At 50.9% G+C, this 22,501-nt stretch overlaps 3 protein-coding genes across 3 annotated transcripts; 2 read left to right on the top strand and 1 right to left on the bottom strand.

The window, feature by feature from the left end:
- Positions 1-9,963: 9,963 nt before the first annotated feature.
- KRP23_2205 (uncharacterized protein) lies at positions 9,964-11,701 on the top strand (the record flags this gene model as incomplete). Its single annotated transcript, XM_067886911.1, has 5 exons — positions 9,964-9,987; positions 10,947-11,088; positions 11,180-11,332; positions 11,408-11,571; positions 11,648-11,701. The coding sequence occupies 5 exons, from the start codon at positions 9,964-9,966 to the stop codon at positions 11,699-11,701; spliced, it is 537 nt and encodes a 178-aa protein (XP_067749548.1).
- A 3,610-nt stretch (positions 11,702-15,311) lies between these two features.
- Positions 15,312-15,596, top strand: KRP23_2204 (uncharacterized protein; the record flags this gene model as incomplete). The annotated part of the gene is made up of 1 exon (XM_067886910.1): positions 15,312-15,596. The coding sequence occupies one exon, from the start codon at positions 15,312-15,314 to the stop codon at positions 15,594-15,596; it is 285 nt and encodes a 94-aa protein (XP_067749547.1).
- A 4,411-nt stretch (positions 15,597-20,007) lies between these two features.
- On the bottom strand, positions 20,008-22,254 carry KRP23_2203 (uncharacterized protein; the record flags this gene model as incomplete). Its single annotated transcript, XM_067886909.1, has 3 exons — positions 20,008-20,697; positions 20,780-21,922; positions 21,997-22,254. 3 exons carry the CDS (start codon positions 22,252-22,254, stop codon positions 20,008-20,010), a joined length of 2,091 nt encoding a protein of 696 aa, XP_067749546.1.
- Positions 22,255-22,501: the final 247 nt, after the last annotated feature.

Here is a 22,501-nt window from a genome sequence, read left to right as displayed (position 1 = left end):
ACCAATGCTCTGCCAGAAGCTGGGTGCCGGTTAGCCTAGATGGCTTTCCGGCACCAATTGCTTCAGGGTGCGTGCGTTCATGGCACGGCGCACCCAAGCGGACGCCGTACGTGTCCACGACCACGTACGGGTTGCAGCTGTTCAGGTGTGTGAACTTGACAGCAAGGTCTATGCAGACCATTGCTGATGCTCTCTCACAGAGAGTTGGCAATCGCTCCGGCGGCGTACGAAAGCATTCGACGCCCCTGGAACTAAACGTTCCTAGGGATATTAACATCCCCGTACACTCACGTGTACTAACGGCAACCCAGCTTTGCCATCACCGATTCGAGACATAATGTCTCTCGTAGGCTAAGCCTCCATGGTGTGCGCCACCCGCACACCCGTCACGGAGACTCAACTCTCCCCCCTCTGGGGAACCCGCCATTACTGGTGGCCGGAGTTCCCTCGGCCACCTGGCCGCGGCTTGCGCCAGCGACCGTTAGGCCCTCGGGGTTTGAGGGATGGGCTCTTCCCCACCCCAGTCGAAGGACACACACGTTGGTAGTGTCCTAGTCCGCCGCATTTATAGCAGCGGACCGAGCCAAGCTCAGCAGAGCTCAAGTCCATAGGCTCTGGCTCGTTGTTCGCAACGACAAGTTGCACAACAACCGGAGTACCAGCCTGCTTATGGCTGTACTCCTCCTGGAGGGCGATCTTAATCGCCTCCTCCATAGTGGATGCATGCACGCGGAATAGCTGCGTGCGTGCGGGACCGACCTTCAGGCCGTCCGTGAAGACCGTCGTCTTGACATCTTCGGGCAGGGGGTTCCCCACCAACGATGATGCCAACGTGCGCATCTCTTGTACGTACTCGTACAGCTCGCGCTTCCCTTGCTTACAGGCAAGGAAGCGTGAGCGCTGGCGGAACGCGTCGTTCGCCGGGAGAAACGCAGCGCGAAGCCGCTCGCACAACTGTTCCCAGGATGCAAAGCATCCAGGAGACGTCGTCTCCAGCGTGTACGCCCAATTCTTGGCACGACCGCTTAGGTTGGACAACCCGAACGCAACGCGAAGTCCCTGATCCGAGATGAGACCCGCCCTCATGGCGATCTCAACTTCTCGGATCCAGAAGTGAAGGTTTTCCCCTTCCTTCCCTTCGAACGCAGGCACAGCCAGCCGCAAAGGCTTCGGCTGAACCGGCTTCGGCTCGGCCACAGAGGCCTGCAGGTTTCCCTGCACGTGAGCAATGAGCTCACGCTCATACGTGTCGAACGCATTCACGCGTTCGACTTGCTCGGCTGGCGTCACCGACGCCAAGCCTCGGAGGACATCCCTCCCAAAGATGCCTCCCATCTTTCGAACGGACTCGAACTGCGAGTCGTTCAAGTGAGGAAACTCACTTCGTTCCATAGTGGCTCAGACTTTGAGACCACAGAGGATTCAGGTAGTCCAATCCTACCCGCGTAGGCGTGGATTGACTACAAGTGCTACCAAGTGTGACGGGGCACACAGCACCTTGCACAGAGGAAGTGCTAGAGAGCGTAAGCTCTCGGTGAACAACAAGTTCACGGTTCCCGGTCTAAGGGAACCGACTACGACTTAGACGGTAGGTTTAAAGACTGAATATATTTATAGGTGAGTCAAGCTTGATCCTTACAAACTATAGTAAAAGCTAAACAAGTGCCCAATGGTTGGCTCACCGCCAACCGGTACCACGTACCATAGACACTAAAGAGGGACGTCCCGTCACTCTTTATGCAACAAGGGTACACGTCGGTGTACCCCGTTACATTAATCCATATAGGCAACGAAAGACTGTATTCGGAGTGGCATGTTGTCTTGCTCCATTGTGATCCATGAGAGCCACTTTGATGCGCAATTTTGTCTAATTGCAGCCACTCATTGGGTTCGCTGGAGGTTTGCTCAATACATCAAAGAATCCAAATATGGCCGGGATTCACAGTACATGTGTTGTGCTTTTCAACCTTTTTACCGCCTGTTTTAGCTCCGCATCTTGGAGGGGACCGATTTACTATTCGGGCCTTCAACAGGGAACTAGAGAGTTGTGCTGGTTGTGCTGTTATGTTGTAGAAATGATTGAAATGGCTTAGATTACTTTGGAAGAAATATAAAATGTAAACCAGCACGATATTGGAGAAGGGAGACGGACTTCGTGATAAGCTATCCGTGGAGGGAGACGAAGCTGTGTCCGGGGGAGAGGTCAGCAAACCAGCGTTGCAGTTCGGCAGTTCGGGATATGGACGGCTCGTAGAGCACGGTAGATTCAACACTCACGTTAATAGAGCGTACGTTGTTGTAGTCGGATATTTGGCCGTCCTTGATCAGAATGATGTGGCCTTGCAGGGATTCTTGGATTTCCTCAGCGAGCTGTCCCCATACGGTGCATAATATTTCCGCGTCGGAATCGTCTGCCAACAGGATATCGCGCTTAGTAGCTTGTCTTCCCGCGCGAGTTGTGATCTTTCTCAGAGGACCAATTTCGACAATCACACCGGAGATGGTTGGATATATGGAGGCCTCTGCAATCGGTAAATCGGCAAGTTTTGTGTATCGAAGAGAAGGATCGGGGTAGTCAGCAGTCTTCTTCACTTCGTAAATATCGGCGTTCCCTCCAAAGGAAAGTTCGTTAGTTGAATCGCGCGGAGCGAACGCAGTGTTTGCAGATTTGATTCGCCCGGTAGAAAAAGAACATATAATACCAGGAGCAAACGTGTCGTAAAATTTGTCGACACCTTCGTTAAAGATCGTCACGCATATAGTGACCCCGCTTGTATCAGTCGCGTAAACTTCAAATAAGTTGCCACTTCCACACCACGATTTGTAAGCGAGAATAGGATTCCGCGCCAGAATGTGGCCAACAAAAGTCCATGGTGTTTTTAGCTCCGGATCTAAATCTTGGACAACATAAACGGGCAATGTGGATGAGTGTCGGTATTGCCTTGAGCTCGTTGAGGTGTAGCAAGCGTCGGCTTCACTTCTGATGACTGAGCAGTGCAGTTCTCAAGAGGAACTGCTGGCACGATTCCTTGGTCACGGGAAATAAGCTGCTGGTTGTCAGCATCTGTAGTATCATTGCTGGTCATAAGTGAAGACGATACTTTGCATTGCGTTTTGGGGGGTACATTGATGCCTGGATCGTCAATCATTGTTCTTTTTCTGTGGGCTACTTGATCACTCAGAACACCTGCTCGGAGAGGAGGATGTGAATTTTGAGTTACTGGAGTGGCTGAAGACATGCGATCATGATTATCAATTAGTTCGATGTCAGCCTTGGTTCCAGCGGCTGGTAGCTTGGATAATTCGCCAGTAGGTGCTTCCACTCGTTTGGTCTTTGTATTCTTCGGAGCAGTCGTGTGAGACGGTTTGACAGGTTTCTCGAGTACGTCATTAGAGGATTTTAGTTTCTTCTTGGGAGCGTCTCTGCGACTTGCGCGCGGGGGGGGGGGGGGGGGGGGGTAGTTGAGGCGGAGGAGGCTCCATCTATGTTACAGGGGACATAATGAAGAATGAACAAGTGAGTAACGAAGAATTTGTGTGATTGATATTGACTATTGAATGCCTACTGCAGTTGCGGGGGGGGGGGGGGATGTAGCGGGGCTACACAGTCGGTTCACCTCCTACCTTAGTGCAACATGCACTAAGGGATACATTCAGGTTGACCAAGGTAGGAGGTGAACCGAATGTGTAGCCCCGCTACACTCAACACCTCCGAGATCGAGTCGTCATCAAGTAGCAGAAGGAGAAACTGGGATACAAGAGGATAAGCAAACACCTCTGCATTCCTCGGGACAGCGTGCGCTTAATCATCAGCTTATACAAAAAGCACAGCCACAGTACCATACCACGGCGTGCTGGGCGACCTCGGCGAACCGATGCCCGCGTTGATCGAAGGATCGTTCGTAAAGTCGAACGTGACCGCTTTGTTAGCGCAGCAGTCGTCGCTGCACAGGTAGCCAAGGACATCGGCAAGCCAGTATCGCGTACAGTCGTCCGTGAACGGGTTCGGGATGCTTGAATGCACGTGAGATCGGCTCGGAAGAAACCGTTCCTGATTTGTAGACACCGCCGGCTTCGCGCTGCGTACGCCAAGAGGTTTGACAATATGGCTTCGGAGTGGTGGGGTCGAGTGCTATTCAGCGATGAGGCGTCTGTGGAACTTCACGACACGTCTGGCCGGATTTCCGTGCGGAGAAGGCCTCACGAAGCGTTTGACCAGCGCTGTGTTGTGCCCACGTTCAAGTCAAGCAGGAAGTCCTTGATGGTGTGGAGTTCCATCACTGCTGACGGCGTAGGAACGCTTCACTTCTGCAAGAAGTCGGTGACAGGCGACTATTACAGACGCTTGTTGCGCAAGGAAATTTCTATTGCAAAGCAGTTCTTGGGCCTTTCTGGTGAGACCCTGTTCGTTCATGACAACGCGCCGGCCCATACCGCCAAGCTGACCGCTGGATGCCTCCGGGAGCTGCAGCTAATTTCGCTGGGTCACCCACCCCAGAGCCCCGACCTCAACCCCATCGAAAATGTCTGGTTCACCATGAAGAACGAGTTGAACAAGAATCCGGCAACGTCCATTGACGATCTTAAGGTGAAGCTAAAGAAAATTTAGGATAATATTGTCGTAGTAAAAAGTGTGTTCTGTCGATGCCGAAGAGTTGAAAGCGGTGTTAGCTAGCAATGGCGGCCACACGTCGTATTAAGCATCTTGCAGTTGAAACGTTGATAAAATGACGATCGTATTGAACATAGGGGGGGCTGACTTTGCCCACCCGCTGTATATGAAGGGCCAACATGTCCACTGATTGTGATACGAGAATACAAAGGTAACGCGCGTGCAGGAGTCACCTGTTTAGTAGTTGGGTACAAATTACGGTCGCACATCATCCGTTCCATCGACAACGGTTATTCGTATGTGAAAGGTGAGCGTTTCGGCCCACATTCTGAAGGGCCTTTGGTATGGGAAATTACACGACCGGCAACCGATACTAATGTCGTTGAAACGAATCTTTAACTTGCGGCACTAACCGCCTCACACACAAACTCGTCGTTAATCAATGGTGAAGATTCTGGTGACATGATTGAGGAATACCAGCAAACTTACATGACGAAAGATGACGCTGCCCTCAAAGGTGCTGCGTCGGCTCTGCTAAGTGCGACGGAGCACAATATAAAATACCCAAGCCGAGCCGATGACTCTCAGACGAATTGGGAAATATTTAGCAACTAGAACGATCAACAGTTTTTTCTGGGGCGCATGAATGGTCTCAATACCTCATAGCCTATGCAATTACTGGTCATCGCTCATTACCATCAACTTGAGGCTCCACCATAGCAGCATGAGCTGCTATCGTTCCATAGACCCCCAATTTTCTTTGACTGAAATCTCGAGAAACTCTTGTGTCACGGGCTATGTCAGAGCGTACATTGGCATTAAAATTTTTACTTGTGCACCTTTGGAAAACACGTTCTGCCAAAGCCGGATATGCATTTGAAATTGCCAATCTTCCTCGGGCACTGGACCGTACAGAATCGGATAAATTATCATGAAGGCACTCCTTTTGCTGAAAAATGACGTTTGGTTGGTTCCAAGCATGGTATTCTCGAAGTGCAGCAATGCAATGTAGCTCAAGATCATGAAGTGATGGGGTTGCAACGGTAACCCAGCACTGAGGTATCCCATATCGAGCTCTCAACGCACCTGTTTTCGGCCGTGCGGTTGCACGCTCGAACGGAGAAAAAGGTACACAACCTCCGACCAGCGCCAATATTCGTAGTAAATACGCATTTACTCGCTTTGATTGAGCCGATTCAGGATTTATCTTGGCCTTGATAAGCACATCTCTAAATTCTTGTGAATTTGCCACGCACGAGAACTGCAGTTCGAGTCGATCCGACATGTGCCGCTCTCGTTACAGCAGTGTGGTGTTGAAACTGATTGAATAGAGTAGCTGCCAAGGCAGTATCCTTTTTAAATTTCCCGTCGTAGTACCGCATTAAGTGCCTTATTAGTTTCGTAGGCCAGGTACCATGAGGGAGGAACTTTCCGCCTTTCATAAAAAGACGCGGAAACGCTGCTGCTATCATTTCTCCATTTTGGGACCACTCCGTAATAGGTTCTTCACCACGTGTAACAGTGACTACAGGGGGCTCAGCTGTCTCTGGCAGTTTTTCATCAAGCATCGTTAACATCGCGTCGACCGCTGCATTTTTTACAGACAGATCCAAACTGTCACCATCTTTTAATACGGCATATTTCTAAATAATGGGCACGTTCACATCGTCCTTCTTGTATTCCTCGCCAAAATGTTCCACCATTTTATTATCTTCCATCATTTTAGCTCTTTCACTTTCCATAATCTCCACTTCATCGTACATGGTCGATTCCAAGGTAGCTAAAGCGACTTTTGCCGTTTCAGATTCGTCAACCCGAATGTGGTTATCCCGAAAGTACGAATGGTCATTCATAAGCACGCGCAACCAGGAGTAGATCTTGTCGACTGGCGACTGAAACATACTCTCATAGCATTTGCTTTTCGTTTTCCACTCTCCACGTGATCCCACAAAGGTCACCCTCGGGATACCGCTTTAGATGTGCATGGAAGAACCTTTTGTGGATGTATATTGCAGCGGTGCCGAATCAGTTCTACAAAACGGTGTCGTTCCTCGCTATCTGGAAAGCAAACTGCAATGTAGTGATTTCGTGCATCGAGCGAAAGGTATTCAGTGATACGACCGGCTACACAGTGATAGATTACAAACGGGTCTTCATTCAAAGGATCTTTCGTTAGAGAACCAAACTTACTGGGGGTAATAACGTATTCCATCAGCACACAAAGTAGCAATCTGGCGTTTCAGCATGCACGTCATCGCCGAAAGCGGTATCACCCCCGAATATTCCAAATATTGGTTTGAACGAGCAACCAGGTCGCCCACATGCAATGGTTCATGCCCAAAAGCGCTATGAAGTTTATGTTGACCTTCTTCGAGCAAGCGCAAGATCTCTACACCAACCATAACTCTCAGTGTATATATATGCGTTGAGGCTGCCACACCAAACAGCCGACGAACACCCAATTCTGCTGCTGTCCAGACCGCATGATAAAGACAATTGCCGATTCCTGGAACGTCAGTTCCAAATATATTTACTGAAAGTCCGCCACACGGAAGACGCTGCATTCCACCTTGCACTCCAGCCCGTCTTCCCGGATATGCTCGGGCAGCTCTAATCGCTCGGGACAACCACAAATCAGGAACCAGCTCACTAACCATCCTGTCACCAATATTGGGTAAATCGATTATGAGCAAATATCCACCAACGCTGATTGGAAACGACTAGGGTGCTCACTTAACGGGCAATGAAAGATCGGAATTGGCTACCCAACTGATAGAGATATTTGCCGCTTTCTGGAATGTCAGTTCAAAATATATTTATTGAAAGCCTCCCCAAGGAAGGCCCAGTTTGGAGTCTCCACAACGAGTTCATTTTGCTTTAGTTGAGAAAGGGGAAACCATGCCGAACGCAAATGTACACCGCAAGATATGATTGTTACGGTTCTGTGACCATCGCCGGAAAGCCTCAATCTTTTAAATTTCCGCAGGTAGCAGCAAAATCCAAGAGCGGCAGACGAGCCCATATAACAGGAGTGAACGCTGAAGTCAGCCATTTGTGCTTGTGCAACGAAAAGTCAGTTTAGAAAAATGCTTGAGGAATGCATATTGTTGACTCATCAAATCATAGAAAGTGAGTTGTTATATTAATCCTTACTTACTATGCACTGGTTAAGCAAACCGTTTTTTTTAAGCTTCCTCGGTTTCTTCTGGAACCGTTTAACGGAGCCGACACGCCCTACTTTGCGGATGAATCCCACTTGTAGAATCCATTGTAAGTGAGCCAATGGCTCCTCGGAATTCTCCTCTACTTCCTTTTTTCATTCAAATCATCAAATACCGATCTAGCCGGAACATCGTCTTCATGTACGCGTAGTACAAAACAGTGCTCAATGCTTCATACACATGAAGCTCCAACAACATACACACCTGCAGGAAGCGGGTATCTCGCCAGATCGTGCAAATTATTGTAAGCAGGTTTTCCTGGAATTTGTTTACAGCTAGCGTGACCCCACGTTTTTTCAAACATCCTGCAAAGCTGCAAATGCCTCTGGTAGATATCCCCTTTGATGCGTCGATCTTGGTCTCCTCAATAAATCGCTCAATTTTAGACACAGGAACCAGAGTTCGATCTCCGTTAATTATGCACGCCAAACGAACTGCGTCGTAAAATCATCTACCAATACTCGAAGCTGTGTACGTGGACGGAAATCGTTGATTGAACTGCCCGTATGTTAGAGAACGATAACCATCTTTCCATTTACCAACCCGGCGCATTTCGGCTTCAAAGCCACCGCCATGAAACGATAATTCCCATACCCACGACGCTATAAAGCGGCGCCTAGGATCGCATCCCTGCACCAAATACGCACGATATGGCTTCTCGTATGCTCTATCCATAATAGAGCTTACATCGTATTCAGCGTCAGGATCAATAGGTTCACTAGGGTTGTACATATTGAATGCCCCAGTGCATGGATGAACAGCTGGTACTGTCGGAAGCAGTGGCCGCTGTGTATTATCGCCTTCATCGTCCAATGTCAACTCCTCAAAATATTCGTCAAAGCAGCGCAATCTGCGTCGCGGAGGACGTGGTACTTCCTCATCTGAGTCCGAGTCGGTCAAAGTTAGATCTATCAGCGGAGGCCTGATCTCAGCACAAGTTTCAGCAAATCTCTCCACACTGTCATCCAAAACAGTATCCTCCGTAGTGTCGCAGTAGGCCCCAACCTCGACATCCTGGTGGTCATCGTGTTCACCTTTTTCTGCTTCGTCATTATCAGTACTGAAGAAAAACCTGGCCTCCTTGGATCCGGGTGTGTGTGGTACAATCGACGTCTGCAGCCCCGTAGCCTGCGGCTGTTCAAACAAATCATTGGAGAGTATGCCGTCGATTGTGGCCCTATCCAGCAATGAATAATCGTCCGAACTTGTTGACAACACCAGGCCTTCCACACGAGCACTCTACTCTTCTCCGTCCAACACTATGATCTCCTGGCCTAACTCCCACTCACGGATCTCGCTCTCACTAGGGTCCTTATCATCTCCCTCCCCTCTATCTCAGCAGTGTCGGTTGCACATGCAAGCTCCCGAACGGTGGGCCGAATGAAAGGCATCATTGGGACTGACGATTGCGCCGGTAAAAATGGATATGACCTCTTTCTCTGTTAGGATTCACTGATTGACAGTATTTGACTCGATGGGGATCTAATGCTGCTCACATATATTTTGTGTCCGTTTCTATGATGTACACGTGGTTACAGAACACTAAGCGTGAAGAAGTCACAATGCGCATGCAAATGGTAGTACAAGTACCCTGGGTTGGAGATGTAAGCGATGCTCTTTAACAGTTATGTTGATTCACCGCAGCTGGAGTGCGGCATCGGCCTTCGCCGAACCTTTAGCAAGGTAAACATGCATAGCAGCAGCAGCTCGTCGCGCATTGCCTCTAGATGCCGCAATTCCTGAGTCAGCGAATTAACCCTTTCGCGAGGAGCTGCTATAGACTCTACGAACTATACTATACAAAGTCAAGTCAATAAAACTCAAAGGGCGCAAAATTCGCCCTTTTAGTTGTTGGTAGAGACGGGGCGTGTGTGCAAATCAAACACGATGCAGTCGGCACTGATGATGTCCAACCTAAAAGGGCGCAAATTGCGCCCTTTTAGATTGCATGTTGATTGGCTAATAAGTGAATTATTTGGTGTGATCCAGCTGAAACAGCCCTCTACTACTGTGATTGGTCAAAATGAAATGGTACAGCGTTCGACCACGGAAAGATAACAGCGAAACTTACGAAGATATTTGCCTCGTCGACCGTTTTCTGGGTGATGACGCGCCAACGTTGGCCGGAGGATGATGCTCGGCTTCGGCTTTCGCGTGCGCCTTTGGTGCGCTTCGGTTTCGCGCGCGCCATTGGCGCGTATATACCGCACCACTCTCTGCCGGACGCGACTAGTTGGCTATAGCTCTGTATCTGGCTCGTTTTGTCGCCAGCATTCTCACAGCTAATCGCTTCAGGTACAGCTACACAGCCAGTATGTTTGTATTCCCGGCAATGCAGAGCAATGAATGTGCGGGTCACTCAATGGGTGCATATATCTTCGTGTTCGTATGACTCCGTTAAGGTATACTACGTAATATCTTCGACGCAATACACTGGTGCATATATCTTGCACACTGTATTATAAAAGGGGGATTGCGTATGAAACGCTGTTCGCGCCAAATCATGGCGCCCAAAGCTTGGTCCCTACCGTCAGACTTAATAGCTTGTATGTTTGCATTTGTATAAAGAATAAAAACTCATCCAATATATGTATTTAGAAACCTTTATATTGACCACAAACACACGACACGTATCAGCCTTCCAGCTGATTCCTTCTCTCATTTCGAAAAGGAGCCGTATATGGCGGAAGCGCTGCCCGGGCAGAAGCGCAAGTGTACCGGTCCTGTAGGCGCCAGCAAGCGCCGCCGCGCGGGATCTGGTGTCGATACAACACCGGCGGAGTCCGGCAACAGTCTCGGAGGTGTTGCAGTGTTCAAAGGCGCGTGGGCCGCGCTGAAGAAAGCTGGATGGACGTCCAAGAAACCGTCCAGCAAGGGTCTTGACTCGCGTTACAAGTACATTCGGCCTGGGGGGAGGCATGATGGTGTAGAGGGTGCTGATTTCCTTCTCGGCGAGCTGGCCGTGCTGAGGTATGTCGAGGAGGTGCGCAACCGTGACGCCGCAGCAGCTGCAGCCGTTCAAGACACAGGCAAGACGTTATGTCTGTGCATGCAGCGGTATGGCAAGTGGCTAGGTAGCTGTATGGCTAATGTTGCACTTGTTTGTGGCGTAGGCGTTGGAGCCCAACGTGGAGAAGACAGTGGTGACGTTGCCGGCAGAGCTGCTGGACAGGCAGTCACTGCCGAACGTCGCCGACAAGGATCTAGGCATGGCGACGCCGATCAGGAAGCCTCAAGCGCTGCAGGTGCGGTTGCGTCTTGGGAAGTTGGGCTACAACAGCGAGTGACGCGACTAACGTTGTGTTTGTTGGTGGTTTGACTAACGGTGGGTGCATTGGTAACGCAGAGAATGATGTCAGATTCGATGAAGTCATGGAAAGCGTCAGTACAGCGGCGGTTGTCGCTCACGACCAAGCAGTAGTGACCGTGCCTCTAGTGCACGTAGATAGACGACGAGAAGGTACGGTTCGTCCGGTAGCAAGCGCCGCCGGCCCAGCAGGTGCGACTTGCGACGAAAGGCAGCGTGAGGAATGAGCGCGTGCCGTGGCTAACTATGGGTTTGGTGTTGATGCAGGAGTTGACGGCAGCATCGTTGACATGACCGACGACGTCATGGTGGACGCTGAAGGTGCTGCCGACCAGGCAGGTGTCGCTGTGCCTATTGAGAACGAGCGTGGTGCGCGTGGTGGACGTGGTGCGCGTGGGGGAGGGCTGCTGAGCGTGCAGCTCGAGCCACAGGTACTAGAAATGCGGTGCTCGATCTCAGAGTGCAAGCAGGAATAGATAAGCTAATGGTGTGTTGCTGGTTTTGCAGGAGCTGGTGCGCGTGGCGGTGATAATGGTGACACGGCTGGAGCAGTCGTTGTGAGCGCTGCTGCTAGCCGCGGCGACCGAGTTCCAGCTGATAGAGTAGCGATCCCCGAATCACCACAGTCTGGGCGAGCAACAACCAGTGGAGTAACGGGTGCTACAACGACGCCAACACGAACACCACCCATCATGGTGCAGGACGTGTACGTGAGCAAGCTGGTCGCGTTCTCGCCGGACAAGGAACGATGGATGAAAGCGAAGGTCTATCGGCCTATCGGTGCTGCCTACATTATTGGCCGAGTCTACCGCCAAGTTAAGAAGGGAAAACACGCTTCTCTTTTTCAGATTCGTTGGCTGGACAGCCAATTCCAGAGCTCAGTAGAGCACATCAGTGTTGGCATTGTGCAGCTTGGGATCAAGAACTACGTTGCGCTAACACGAGTGAAGAACCCGGATTGGCGAATACCGGTTTGGCCTGATCCGACGAAGGACATCAACTTCGAGGAGGATGACTCGGATTGCGAAGAAGAAGAGGTGTTCGAGGCTTTCGAGCCTACGGAATTGCTTCCAACCTGCCTCGCAGAAGTTGAAGCCGTTCGAAGCATGCGATTCGTTCCGCCGGGTGAAGTTGCAGTCTGTATCAGCACAGCGACGGATCGACGAATACCTGCTTGCGTCCTGAGTTCATGCACTTGTTCGAACATTCTGCCAGCTCAAGTTTCTTCGCCTACATCCCCCTCTACTTTGGCGCCAAGTTTTGCATGAGACGAACAAGTACGCTGTGGCGAACAACATCCGGATGATAAATCCGTTCACGCTCGACGAGCTGATGGTGTTTCTGGGCAGTTTGTTTTTCATGGCAATGAACAACAAGGGCGAGTACGCAAATTACTGGGGTGTTCAAGCCGAAGATCTTATTTTTGGTGGCGTTTCCACATCTCTCGACGCTATCATGCCCCTGCATCGGTTCAAGTTGCTCCGTCGGTGCCTGAGCTTTAATGCTACTCCAAACACGCTAGAGAAAGATGCCGCAACTCGCATCCGGCCACTACTAAACTTGCTGAAGGTTACTGGCGGTCAGTATATTCACGTTGGACGATATGTTGCTCTCGACGAAGCGAGTGTCGCGTGCCGCTCGCGTCAAGGCCGCCACATGATCGTGTATAATCCCATGAAGCCGACGGGAAAATATCATTTCAGGCTGTACATGGTGTGCTGCTCTTCGACGTGGATCGCGTTGAATTACAAGCTTCACTGCAACCGGAGTGACGTTTTGGACAGACTGAGTGGTGTAGTCGATCGAGCTGATGCCCAAAACTTGAGCGAGGGGCTGGAGAAAGTATCGAAAACCCGACAGCATGTGCTAGAGGTGACGAGGCCACTGTTTAGAACGAACCGCGTCGTCAATATGGGCAACTATTACACCTGCGTTCAACTGCTCCAGGAGCTTCGGCTGAAGGGGCTTTATGGCCGAGGCACCATCCGAGCAAATAGCAAGCACTATCCAGCTCACACTATACTGCACAAGGACGACTGCACCCGTGGAGACTATCGCCAGTCTGTCTCGCACGACCACAGTATGTTGGCAGCGTCGTGGTGTGACGGAAATGTCGTCAACTTGGTTTCAAATGCTGACTCTACAAATGCTACGACTGTCGTCCGCATGGTTGGCAACGAAAGCCAGTCGTTTCCTGCTCCAGAATGCGTCGCTCAGTACAACGCCAACATGCAAGGTGTCAATAGGTTGAACCAGATAAGAGGAAGATTCTCTACTGCGGACGGTCATTCCTTCAAACGCTGGCACAAGAAGCTGGCTCTTGCGCTGATTGACGTGGCGAGGTCCAATGCGTATCTTACGCGACGGCTGGTATCCTCAGAGCCGATGACTCGTGATCCACATCGAGGTTTTGTGATGGAGCTGGTTGGTGAACTTCTGAATGGTCAATGGAGGAATGCACCCAGTGACGGCCGCATGCTTTACAGTGGAGAAATGCTTGACGAAGCCGAAGCGGAGCAGGTGGGCACACTTTCTTCGCAGCGACCTGCTGATAAAGATGCTGGGGTTGCGATGGTTGCGTGCACATCAGTGTCGTCTAGGTAAATTCATGCAGAGAAGAGCAGGAAGCGGCGGCACTGTATTGTTTGCAGATGGGAGGGGAGATATCCGACTGAAGTCACAAACTATTGCCTCGTACATGGCGTGTGCTTGTGCCGCGTTGTGCACGACCATCCTGCCAAGCCGTGGATGAGTCCGGCCACGACTTCCACTTGCTGGGATAAATTCCACCAGTTCTACTACCCCAACGGGCTGTTTACCGACAAAGGAAACGTGCGACGACACTCTAATCTTGCGAAGCTGAAGAAGGCACATGAACCTAAATTTGACGTCACACAGCGGCCTACTGCTGCTTGCCAAAGCGGTGGCGGATCCATTGATGCTCCTATCACACGTAGACTGGGTGGTGGTGCCGCCCTCGGTCACACCAGAGATACAGATCGGTTCGTCGGGGGTGGTGGCTCGGTTGGCCTTGAGGCGTTTGGACTTGGTAGCGGTTCCGCTCCCAGCTTGGTCGCGTATGGTGGCTCTGCGGATGGCCTAGGTGGCGGTGCTGCTCGCGGACTTGGAGGCGGTGTTGTTGGTCGCAGACTTGGAGGCGGCGCTGCTCGAGGACTGGCTTTCGGCGGCACAGACACCAGACCTGGCGGCGTGACAGCTACAGACGGCGGTGCTGAGGACGGACTTGGCGGTGGCTCTGTGCATGGCCTTGACGGCGGTGCTGCTCGCGGACTTGGAGGCGGTGGTGCTGGAACACTGGATTTCGGCGGCACAGACAACAAACGCGGTGGCGATACATCTATAGACACAGGTGCTGCGCGCGGTTGTAGTGATGATGTCGCGTAAGCACGTGATGAAGTTGTTCGTACACGTGGCAGCGGTGGTTTGAATAAGTAGAGACGAGCAGTGTAGGGCTAATTTTTTCGTAGACTATATGTAAACAGGCTGAGGCGTCGGCTTCCAGCTACAATGTACATCGATCCCCCTCACCAAACTCCAGTACTCGCAATACGGCTCGGTGCACGTGGAGCGATGTCTTGGGCAAAACTGCGATGTTGATACAGTGATACGTGCCATTAGCATTGCGCTTAGCTCTCGCAAAACGACCAACTTCGCAACTTCTTCGAACAGAAATATGTTCGCAAACACGATGGTTGCTTCACAAATGGGAGGGTGGCTTGACAGCGAAACATTCCGAACGTCTGTTTGCTTCAGTATCTCCTTACGAAGCAGTGGTTGGCGTTCGAGATGTTGTTGTACACAGCTTTGGCCAAGTGCAACTAGATCCTTTCGAGGCTCGACGTCAATGCACGTTCTAACGCTCGTCGCAAGTGCAACTTGAGCGACAATGTTGCCCACACCAGCACCAACGTCGAGGAAAACGTCGGCTTCTCCGAGGGGTCCAACAGCTTCAAGTATCTTTGAGACACCCGACGGTAACACCTCACCAGCATTGCCATAAGTACGGCCGGCTTGCTGGCGAACATCGTGCGCACTGATTCCTGCATATATGAGATTCACAGCTTTCGCTGCTTGCCCTGGGTTGAGTATAGTTTCACGTGACTCAGCGGCGACGCAGCCCGCGAAGGTGGTACTGCCCACAGACTTGAATATGGTGTGGCTCGCCGGCTCGGACGTGGTGTTGACCGCAGACGTGGCTACGGCGGCGATCCCGACACGGTCACCAGCCTGGGCGGAGAGGCTGGGCATCGTAACGGAGTCGCGCACGGACTTGGTGGCAGCGCGGTCTGAAGCCTTGGCCTTGACGTCCATGGCGGCACGGACACCAGACTCCGCTGCGAGGCAGCTGGTGATGGCGGTGTCACGGACAGACTTGGTGCGGATGACCTCGGTGTCGGTGCTGGTCGGGGCTGTTGCTCGCGGACTTGAAGGATGACCCGGTGTCGGTGCCAATGGCGACACCACCGCCTGATCCGTTGGTAAGACTAGCCAAGGTTGTGGTGGAGGGCGTGCGGCCGAGACGGGGAGGTGGTGCGTGCGTCGGCGCTATTAGTCGCTGGGAAATGGGGAGAGATGGCGGCGGCCGCGCTCGCGCGACTAGAACTCTCCTGGAAGGCAGACCACTGAAAAAGCACCGCGGAAAGCTGCTTATGGTCTTCCCGTACGTCCTCTTGAGACTGGCCAGCCGAAGACGGAGCTCGTTCGCAGAGCGCTTGGTTTTCATCCGACGGGCCACATATGCCCAGGTGATGCGAAGGCATTCCCTCTCGAACTGAAGTGTGATCTGGACCAGTAGCTTGTCTTCTTTGTCAGTGAAACTTGTGCGCATTTCTGCTAATTTTTGTATGTGAAATGAAGTCAGCATGTAGTGCATTTGACTTACCTTATGTATGGCGATATGACTGGCTGCACGGTGATACTGGTGCTCATTGTTTTTGCAGCGCTTGGTCGATGACGCGGCGGTGCGGCTGCGGCCGATTACGGCGGCTGAAACAATAAAATACACCTCGGAGGCGCGAGCATTTGAAAAATACCCCCATCCCTCTTTAAAAAAAATGCTGTGATTGGTAGTAATATTGCACGGTAGGTCGGGCGCGGAATCAGGCTAAAAGGGCGCAAAAATCGCCCTTTTAGAAGTCCATTTGTCACCGTGTTTTGGAAACAGCGTTAAAGGGCGAGAAATGTGCCCTTGCACCGCGAAAGGGTTAAACACGTCGCCGACTCGCGTCCCCACGAATAACACGGTCGGGTCCCCGCGATGCATCGTGTCGACAACGTTCGGCACGCCCAGAAGCCGCTAATTGAGCTACTCCCTGCGCTAGCATAATCACCGGATCCTATTCTCTGATAATGGCAAATGTTCATGACCCCAGTTCATTATGATGCTCATCAAGCCAGCACCCCATGTAACCGATGGCTAATTTGGTGCATTTGGGCTATTGTGTCGTGTTGGAACACGCAGAAAATCTCACTACCGAACGGTATGAGTCCCACCAACAACACACGCTTCCCTCGGGAAAGGTCAGCGAACGTTGGATCAACACCTGAAGATCAGGAACGATCCCTTACACCGGGTTGGTTGTAAGCACCTCTGTATACCAAGGTTGAGTTCGGTCAACCTTAAAACCTGCACTACTAGCCACGAGCGAGGGCTAGAATGCAATATTGCACTTTCGCGCGAACCCCCGCAGTCCCTCAGAAGGAAGGGTACCGGCAGTCACGCCTAATGCGGGTTTGCCGAGGGTAACCTCGGCGGGTAGTGAAATACACTTGGGAACACTCGGGTTCCTCCAATATATAGGTACCGACGCTCTCCGTCGTCCCTAACTCTCGGCCACTCCTATCTCTTGGACTGACCAGCAACAAACTCGGTTCAATGTACCTCAAGCTCGCTGACAGGCATCCCACGCAGCCGAGCGTATCCAGACCCTAAGACAAGCTAGCTAGACTTACCGAAGACGGACTTGACCCTTGGTGGCTTGTGGGGAAGACTGCTGATTTATTTCTCTTTATCCTACAGCTCTGGGAGCCTCTGTAGGTCATCATTTGGCTAGTCCTATATCTCTTTACAAATATCAAGTGTAAACAGATCTCTGTGGGAAATCGTATAGCCGGCTCTACACAGCCGAGGGTACGACACAGAATGGGTACAAACGAGGCTTTTAACCTCGGCCGGGGTTTTATTAGACCCAGCCGAGACCTCTGTCTCTTTCTTATTCTTTTCTAATCTGTCCAGCGATGGCACCGTGCGCACGACTGAGAGTGACCAAGAACGACGGAAGTACGAGGCCAGTATTACATGAATCACGGCTGCGGACGGGTAACGTGGAACACCACTTCATTTCGTCAAAATCATTCAGGAGACTTCAATGAGGGCAGCGTGCACATCTCTGGTGGTTGTGCCGTGTACGTCGCTGTGGCGAATCCGTGACCAATCTCATTTACTGATTTACTCGATTGAGAAATACTCACCTGTTTATTACTCATCCCGTTATCCACTTCGTATACGAATCAACTTGTGATGGCGACCATTACTGCGACTTTGGTTGCTACGGCAGCCACCCACCCCACAGTGAAATTGATACTGTGCTATCGCAGCGCCAAGCAAGTTTCAGTGGAATGCCTCCTCATCGGTTTATTACTCATTCCGTTATTTATTAATGCACGAACCCACTTATCATGATGCATGTAATGCCACCAACCTTACCTCTATGTTGTAGCAGCCACCACACACAGGTGGTATTTTACTGAGGAACATAAATCGCCAACCCAGAGAACGATTCATAGCATGCTCTGTGCGTACCTAACAATCCCCGCGTGTACTAAGACATCGTGATATGCCATGTCGTACAGTACCGTGCAAGTAGCTACAGCCATTGCGGGGGACAGGTCAGGCTCTCATAGAGACCTTTCAGTTCCGTAATGTATTCTGAGGTGATACCATCACCCGCAAGCAGGACAAACACACGTTCGTCAATAGCCGCGTGGTGAGGCCTGTGGCATCGCTGTTGGGCGCGATGGAGCGATGCAGCATGCACCAGCACCACTTTTCGGTGGCGGAGGCCAGCGACTAAATTGTGGAAGAAGCGCAATGGGAACGACACGCGCAAGGGGTGTGTATCGCGCCGCCTTGGTCGGACACGTCTAGGTCCTGTCCAGCGGGGTGTCTCGCGAGCAGCGCATCCGGCCTCTAGGGCTAGTGGCACCAATCTGAACTCGAAGAAGAGCGAGAATCACATGTAAATCTGGTGTTACAAGCGAGATGCGAAATGACGGTAACACGCAGATGATCATCATTCGTATCTACGTTCAGTCATTCGCAGTGTGCATGATCGAAGTAGCAAATCCCCCTTACGTGCCAGCGCTGCGGAGTTCGGCGAGCTTTGCTCGGCGCTTTATCTACCGTAACCTTTCGGTTTGCTGACGCAATATAACGTACGCTATCATTTAAGCCTCCGTCCTGCACAATTTTTAAATAAAACCTGTGCAATAAATTTACTGCTCGTAGTTGATATGGTTGGATATCGTATAAAGGTTTTTTCATTTGAAATTTGTATGGATTCAGTAACTACGAATAGAGTGGATTACACCATGGTGACCACCAATTAATCCTCCAATTAATCCCTATTGGATACGTGACCGTAGCACTACCAGGATAAGTAACTCTATCTTGGTGGGCCGAACAGCTCGAACACATACTCCTGCTTATTATTGCCCCTTTCGTCCGCCACACACTTGAGACGTCGTATACATGAATAAGGGCCACATCCCACCATCTAAATTCGTCCGCGTAGGTCATGGTGCAGCGAAAATTGTGTGAATGGTTCAGGCGTGTTGGTGGCGTGCTGAAGTAGGTATGCCGCTCTTTTATACCGTTCATCAGCGGCAAAACGGAAGGTTATCTCTATAACAGGCTGCAATAACAGAACAAATCTACCCCCTTGCTACATTTCGGACTTGGTCGTTTGCTATCTCGGAGATTATCTCTATTTTGGACCCCCTTATCTCGGGATAAGAGACCTCAAGTTGGATCGTGCTAGAGCAACAGAAAATGAAACATGAAAATGGTGAGCAAATCGTCGGAGATGATGGGTGTGGCCTTTGATGGAAGGTATGGATCTTGACACCGAAGCTTGACGGAGCGGAGGGAGGGCAGCACTCTGGGCGAGACCGGAGCGGAGACTGGAAACCACTTGAGGGGTAGAACGAAGATTCGAAAGTGATTGATTGAGGTCTTTAGCTCGCTAGCCTTCTCGCTACTCTAGACCTACTGGATACACACTACTTGATTCTTTACTGGATACTGAGTTACTTCAGCCAATGAGAGAGCGCCACGTCGAAGCCCATCTTGTACCTACAATCTTGTACCCACAGGTGGCGTAATCGACAGTGGCGTAATCGTCGGTGGCGTAATCAGCGTGGGTTCGGATTGGACCGGTTCGGGTTAACCGGTTCACGGTCAACAACCGATACCAAACCGGTAACCCTCCATACCCTCAATAGCCTTGTTACTAATGGAAACAGAGTATGGGCACGCGAATAGAATACGGATGGTGTGTAGTTTACAAGTAAGGGTACGCTATATCGGGATCATTTCATAGAGTACAGTGGTATGAACGAACCAAATCTCTTCCTCAGTGCATGCTTTATATAAAGTATAGGATTTCATATGGCATTTCAGTATGAGAATTATAATATACTTACGTTTTCGGATATTTAGGGTTCACGCAAACGGGATACACCAGGCCACTTCGCCAAAAAACTCAAAGTCCCACGCGTTATGTGCAAATTCGGTATATCGTATTTAGAACCAAAGCGTTACAGAATGCAGGCATCCAATGTTGATGCTAATACCAGACACGAGAAATTCCGAGCCTACTCTCCCTCACCCCCTTCATCAATAGCCACGTTGAAGTGAGTCTAAGCCTAATTATCTTGTGCAAGTATCGCATGCGCAGGTAGGCAACGACTCCATATAGCGAATCACTCCAATAATCACTCCACTTCTCAGGCGTTGCTCCAAACAGCAGTAGTTCCAGCACCACCAAACACCACAGCCCGCAGGATGGGCTGTCTTGCTGCACACATCCCGATATGACGTCGAACTGGTGCTGATCCGTCATATCTAGCACCGGCTCAATGACCATCCGCACCGCGTTCTTCAGCGTTGTGATGTTGCTTTTCAGTTGCATGGGATCGAACAGGAAGCATCGTTTCCCATGGACGTCGATGAAGAATGCACCCCAGTGATGGCCGAGGTTAACCACGCTGATGACGCTCTTGTTACCTGGTACAGCTACTCCATACGACCTAGCGAGACGAGTTCTCTGCTCCGTCGTTTCAAAGTCAAGAAACCGAGGATTGACGACACCAAGATCTTGGTACGTTTCCCACAGCATGAAAAGGGCCCCAATAATGGAGCCAGAGTGAAGCCAGAGGTTCTCGCGAAAATCCAAGAACTCGCTACCAAATTGAGCATGCTTCCCAACGTACCACCGGCCCAGGTTCAGATCCTCGACAGCATTTTTGTGGTCAATCTAGTCACACATTGAGCATAAATATTAGTTTTGTTCATTTTCTGTTGAATTTCGGTCTGATTTTGGCGCTTCGAATTCTCACCTTTAAGACATCCTGTGTGTCCTTGAACGGCTCGGCAAGGCAATCAGCTCGAAACTTCGCTTTGTCAATCCAGTCGACTGTTAACTGTACCAAGTTGAAGTTGTTCTTCGCCATCACGACGCCTTCCATCAGTTTCAACTGTTCGTAAGTCGAGCAGCCATAATCATCCCACCGGGCTAGCAATTCGTGATTATTCGTTTCCTCGATTGCTTGGATCGCCTGACGGATTCTCTCAGCCTGCGGGATTGCTGTGATGACGGGCTGCGGCTGCCCGACACTGTATCGGCGCACCACCAGCACTCCACTGATTACGAAAGGCGTCAGGTCAAGCCTGTTAACTAGTGGCATCGTAGTTCTTCTGGTGTATGGTCCGCTAAGAAGTTCCATGTGGCACAGCTTGACAGCTCGCGCTTTCTTCCCTTCCTGAATGCACGACATGATGCGCTTCGCTTCCTTCATCTCTTTTTTGGACTCATCCTTCTTTTCTGCACGTCTCGACATGCCTTTCCTCTTGGGCAGCGAGGCAAAGACAATAGGGGCATTGGAGCAACCTTCAATCTTGGTTGTTTCTTTTATAGGGGATGCTGGCGCTGGCATCGGGGCCTTCACGGCAACTTCTGCTTTTGGCGACGCTGATGCGAGAGTTTTAACTTCAACTCGAACGCCTGGATCTGTGAACGACAACTGCAATATTGTCACGCTGTCAGGTACTGATATTTGCGAGAGACTGGGAAATCCGCTGCAAATGTCGACCACGTCACGCCCTGTAAACTCTTCTAACTTGCCGGTGCGGAGAGCAGCATGGAAATCTTGCAGCCAGGTCATCGCTAACCGGTACGTGCTCGACGGCTGGATTGGGATAACGTCGTTGATCTTTTCCGTGAGCTGCTTGCTGCGGCTGTACTTCGTGTCTCGGTCAACAGGCGGGAGAGCTCGGATAGACGGGCAGTTAATGCGGTTCAAGCCTCCCGGAATAACATCGCCTTCATCAATGTTGTTAGCGGGGCTATGCACAATCCACCGCGACGAAAACGTTCGCATGGGCGGGATAACGGTCTCGTAATTTGATTTGCTGCGGACGTGCATTACATGGCGACATGGTAACAGACATGTCTGGCTGAATATGCAGTCGCAGGATGAGAGCTGCAATAACATAATAGTATGAGATCAGTGCACCAAATATAAACAAAAAGACAGAAATCCAACAGAAAGCGTACCCGTGCATCAACTACGTGTGCTTCACCGGTCGCTGGATTTGTCAGCGTAGTCTGCTCGCCGTCTCTCTCGATGTCGTACGAAGATGACGGCCCTACGGCCAACTTGTGCTGCTTTGCCACCATCCGGAACGCATAGTCACTGAGATGCATGGCTAATGCAGTCAACTCGGGGTCTTCTGCCATCGGAGGACGACTACCGACGCGGTGAAATTCTGCTAGATATCGTTCTTCAGCATAGTCTTGTAGCGTAATAAGCATAGACACTAGCTCGTCAATAGTGAAGTTTCCATCAACGACTTCCTTCACGCGACCCCACTTTGACTTTAGACGATTGTTTGTGTTGTTCTTCAAGTGAGGCACACCTCCCCGCTTAAACATCACCCATTCATCAGTCGTTGTATCCCAATGCTGCATGAAACTCTTGTAGAGATGGTTATCTTTGTCATTGTCGAGGGTCATCAGCAAAGCCTCCTTGAAATCGTCGTATTGGTGCTGGGATTCCGCA

The sequence above is a fragment of the Phytophthora ramorum genome (genome assembly GCF_020800215.1).
Source record: "Phytophthora ramorum isolate Pr-102 chromosome Unknown Phyram_PR-102_s0002, whole genome shotgun sequence".
NCBI lineage: Eukaryota > Oomycota > Peronosporomycetes > Peronosporales > Peronosporaceae > Phytophthora > Phytophthora ramorum.
The sequence above is the reverse complement of the archived record's forward strand: the minus strand, read 5'-3'. Positions and strand labels throughout refer to the sequence as shown.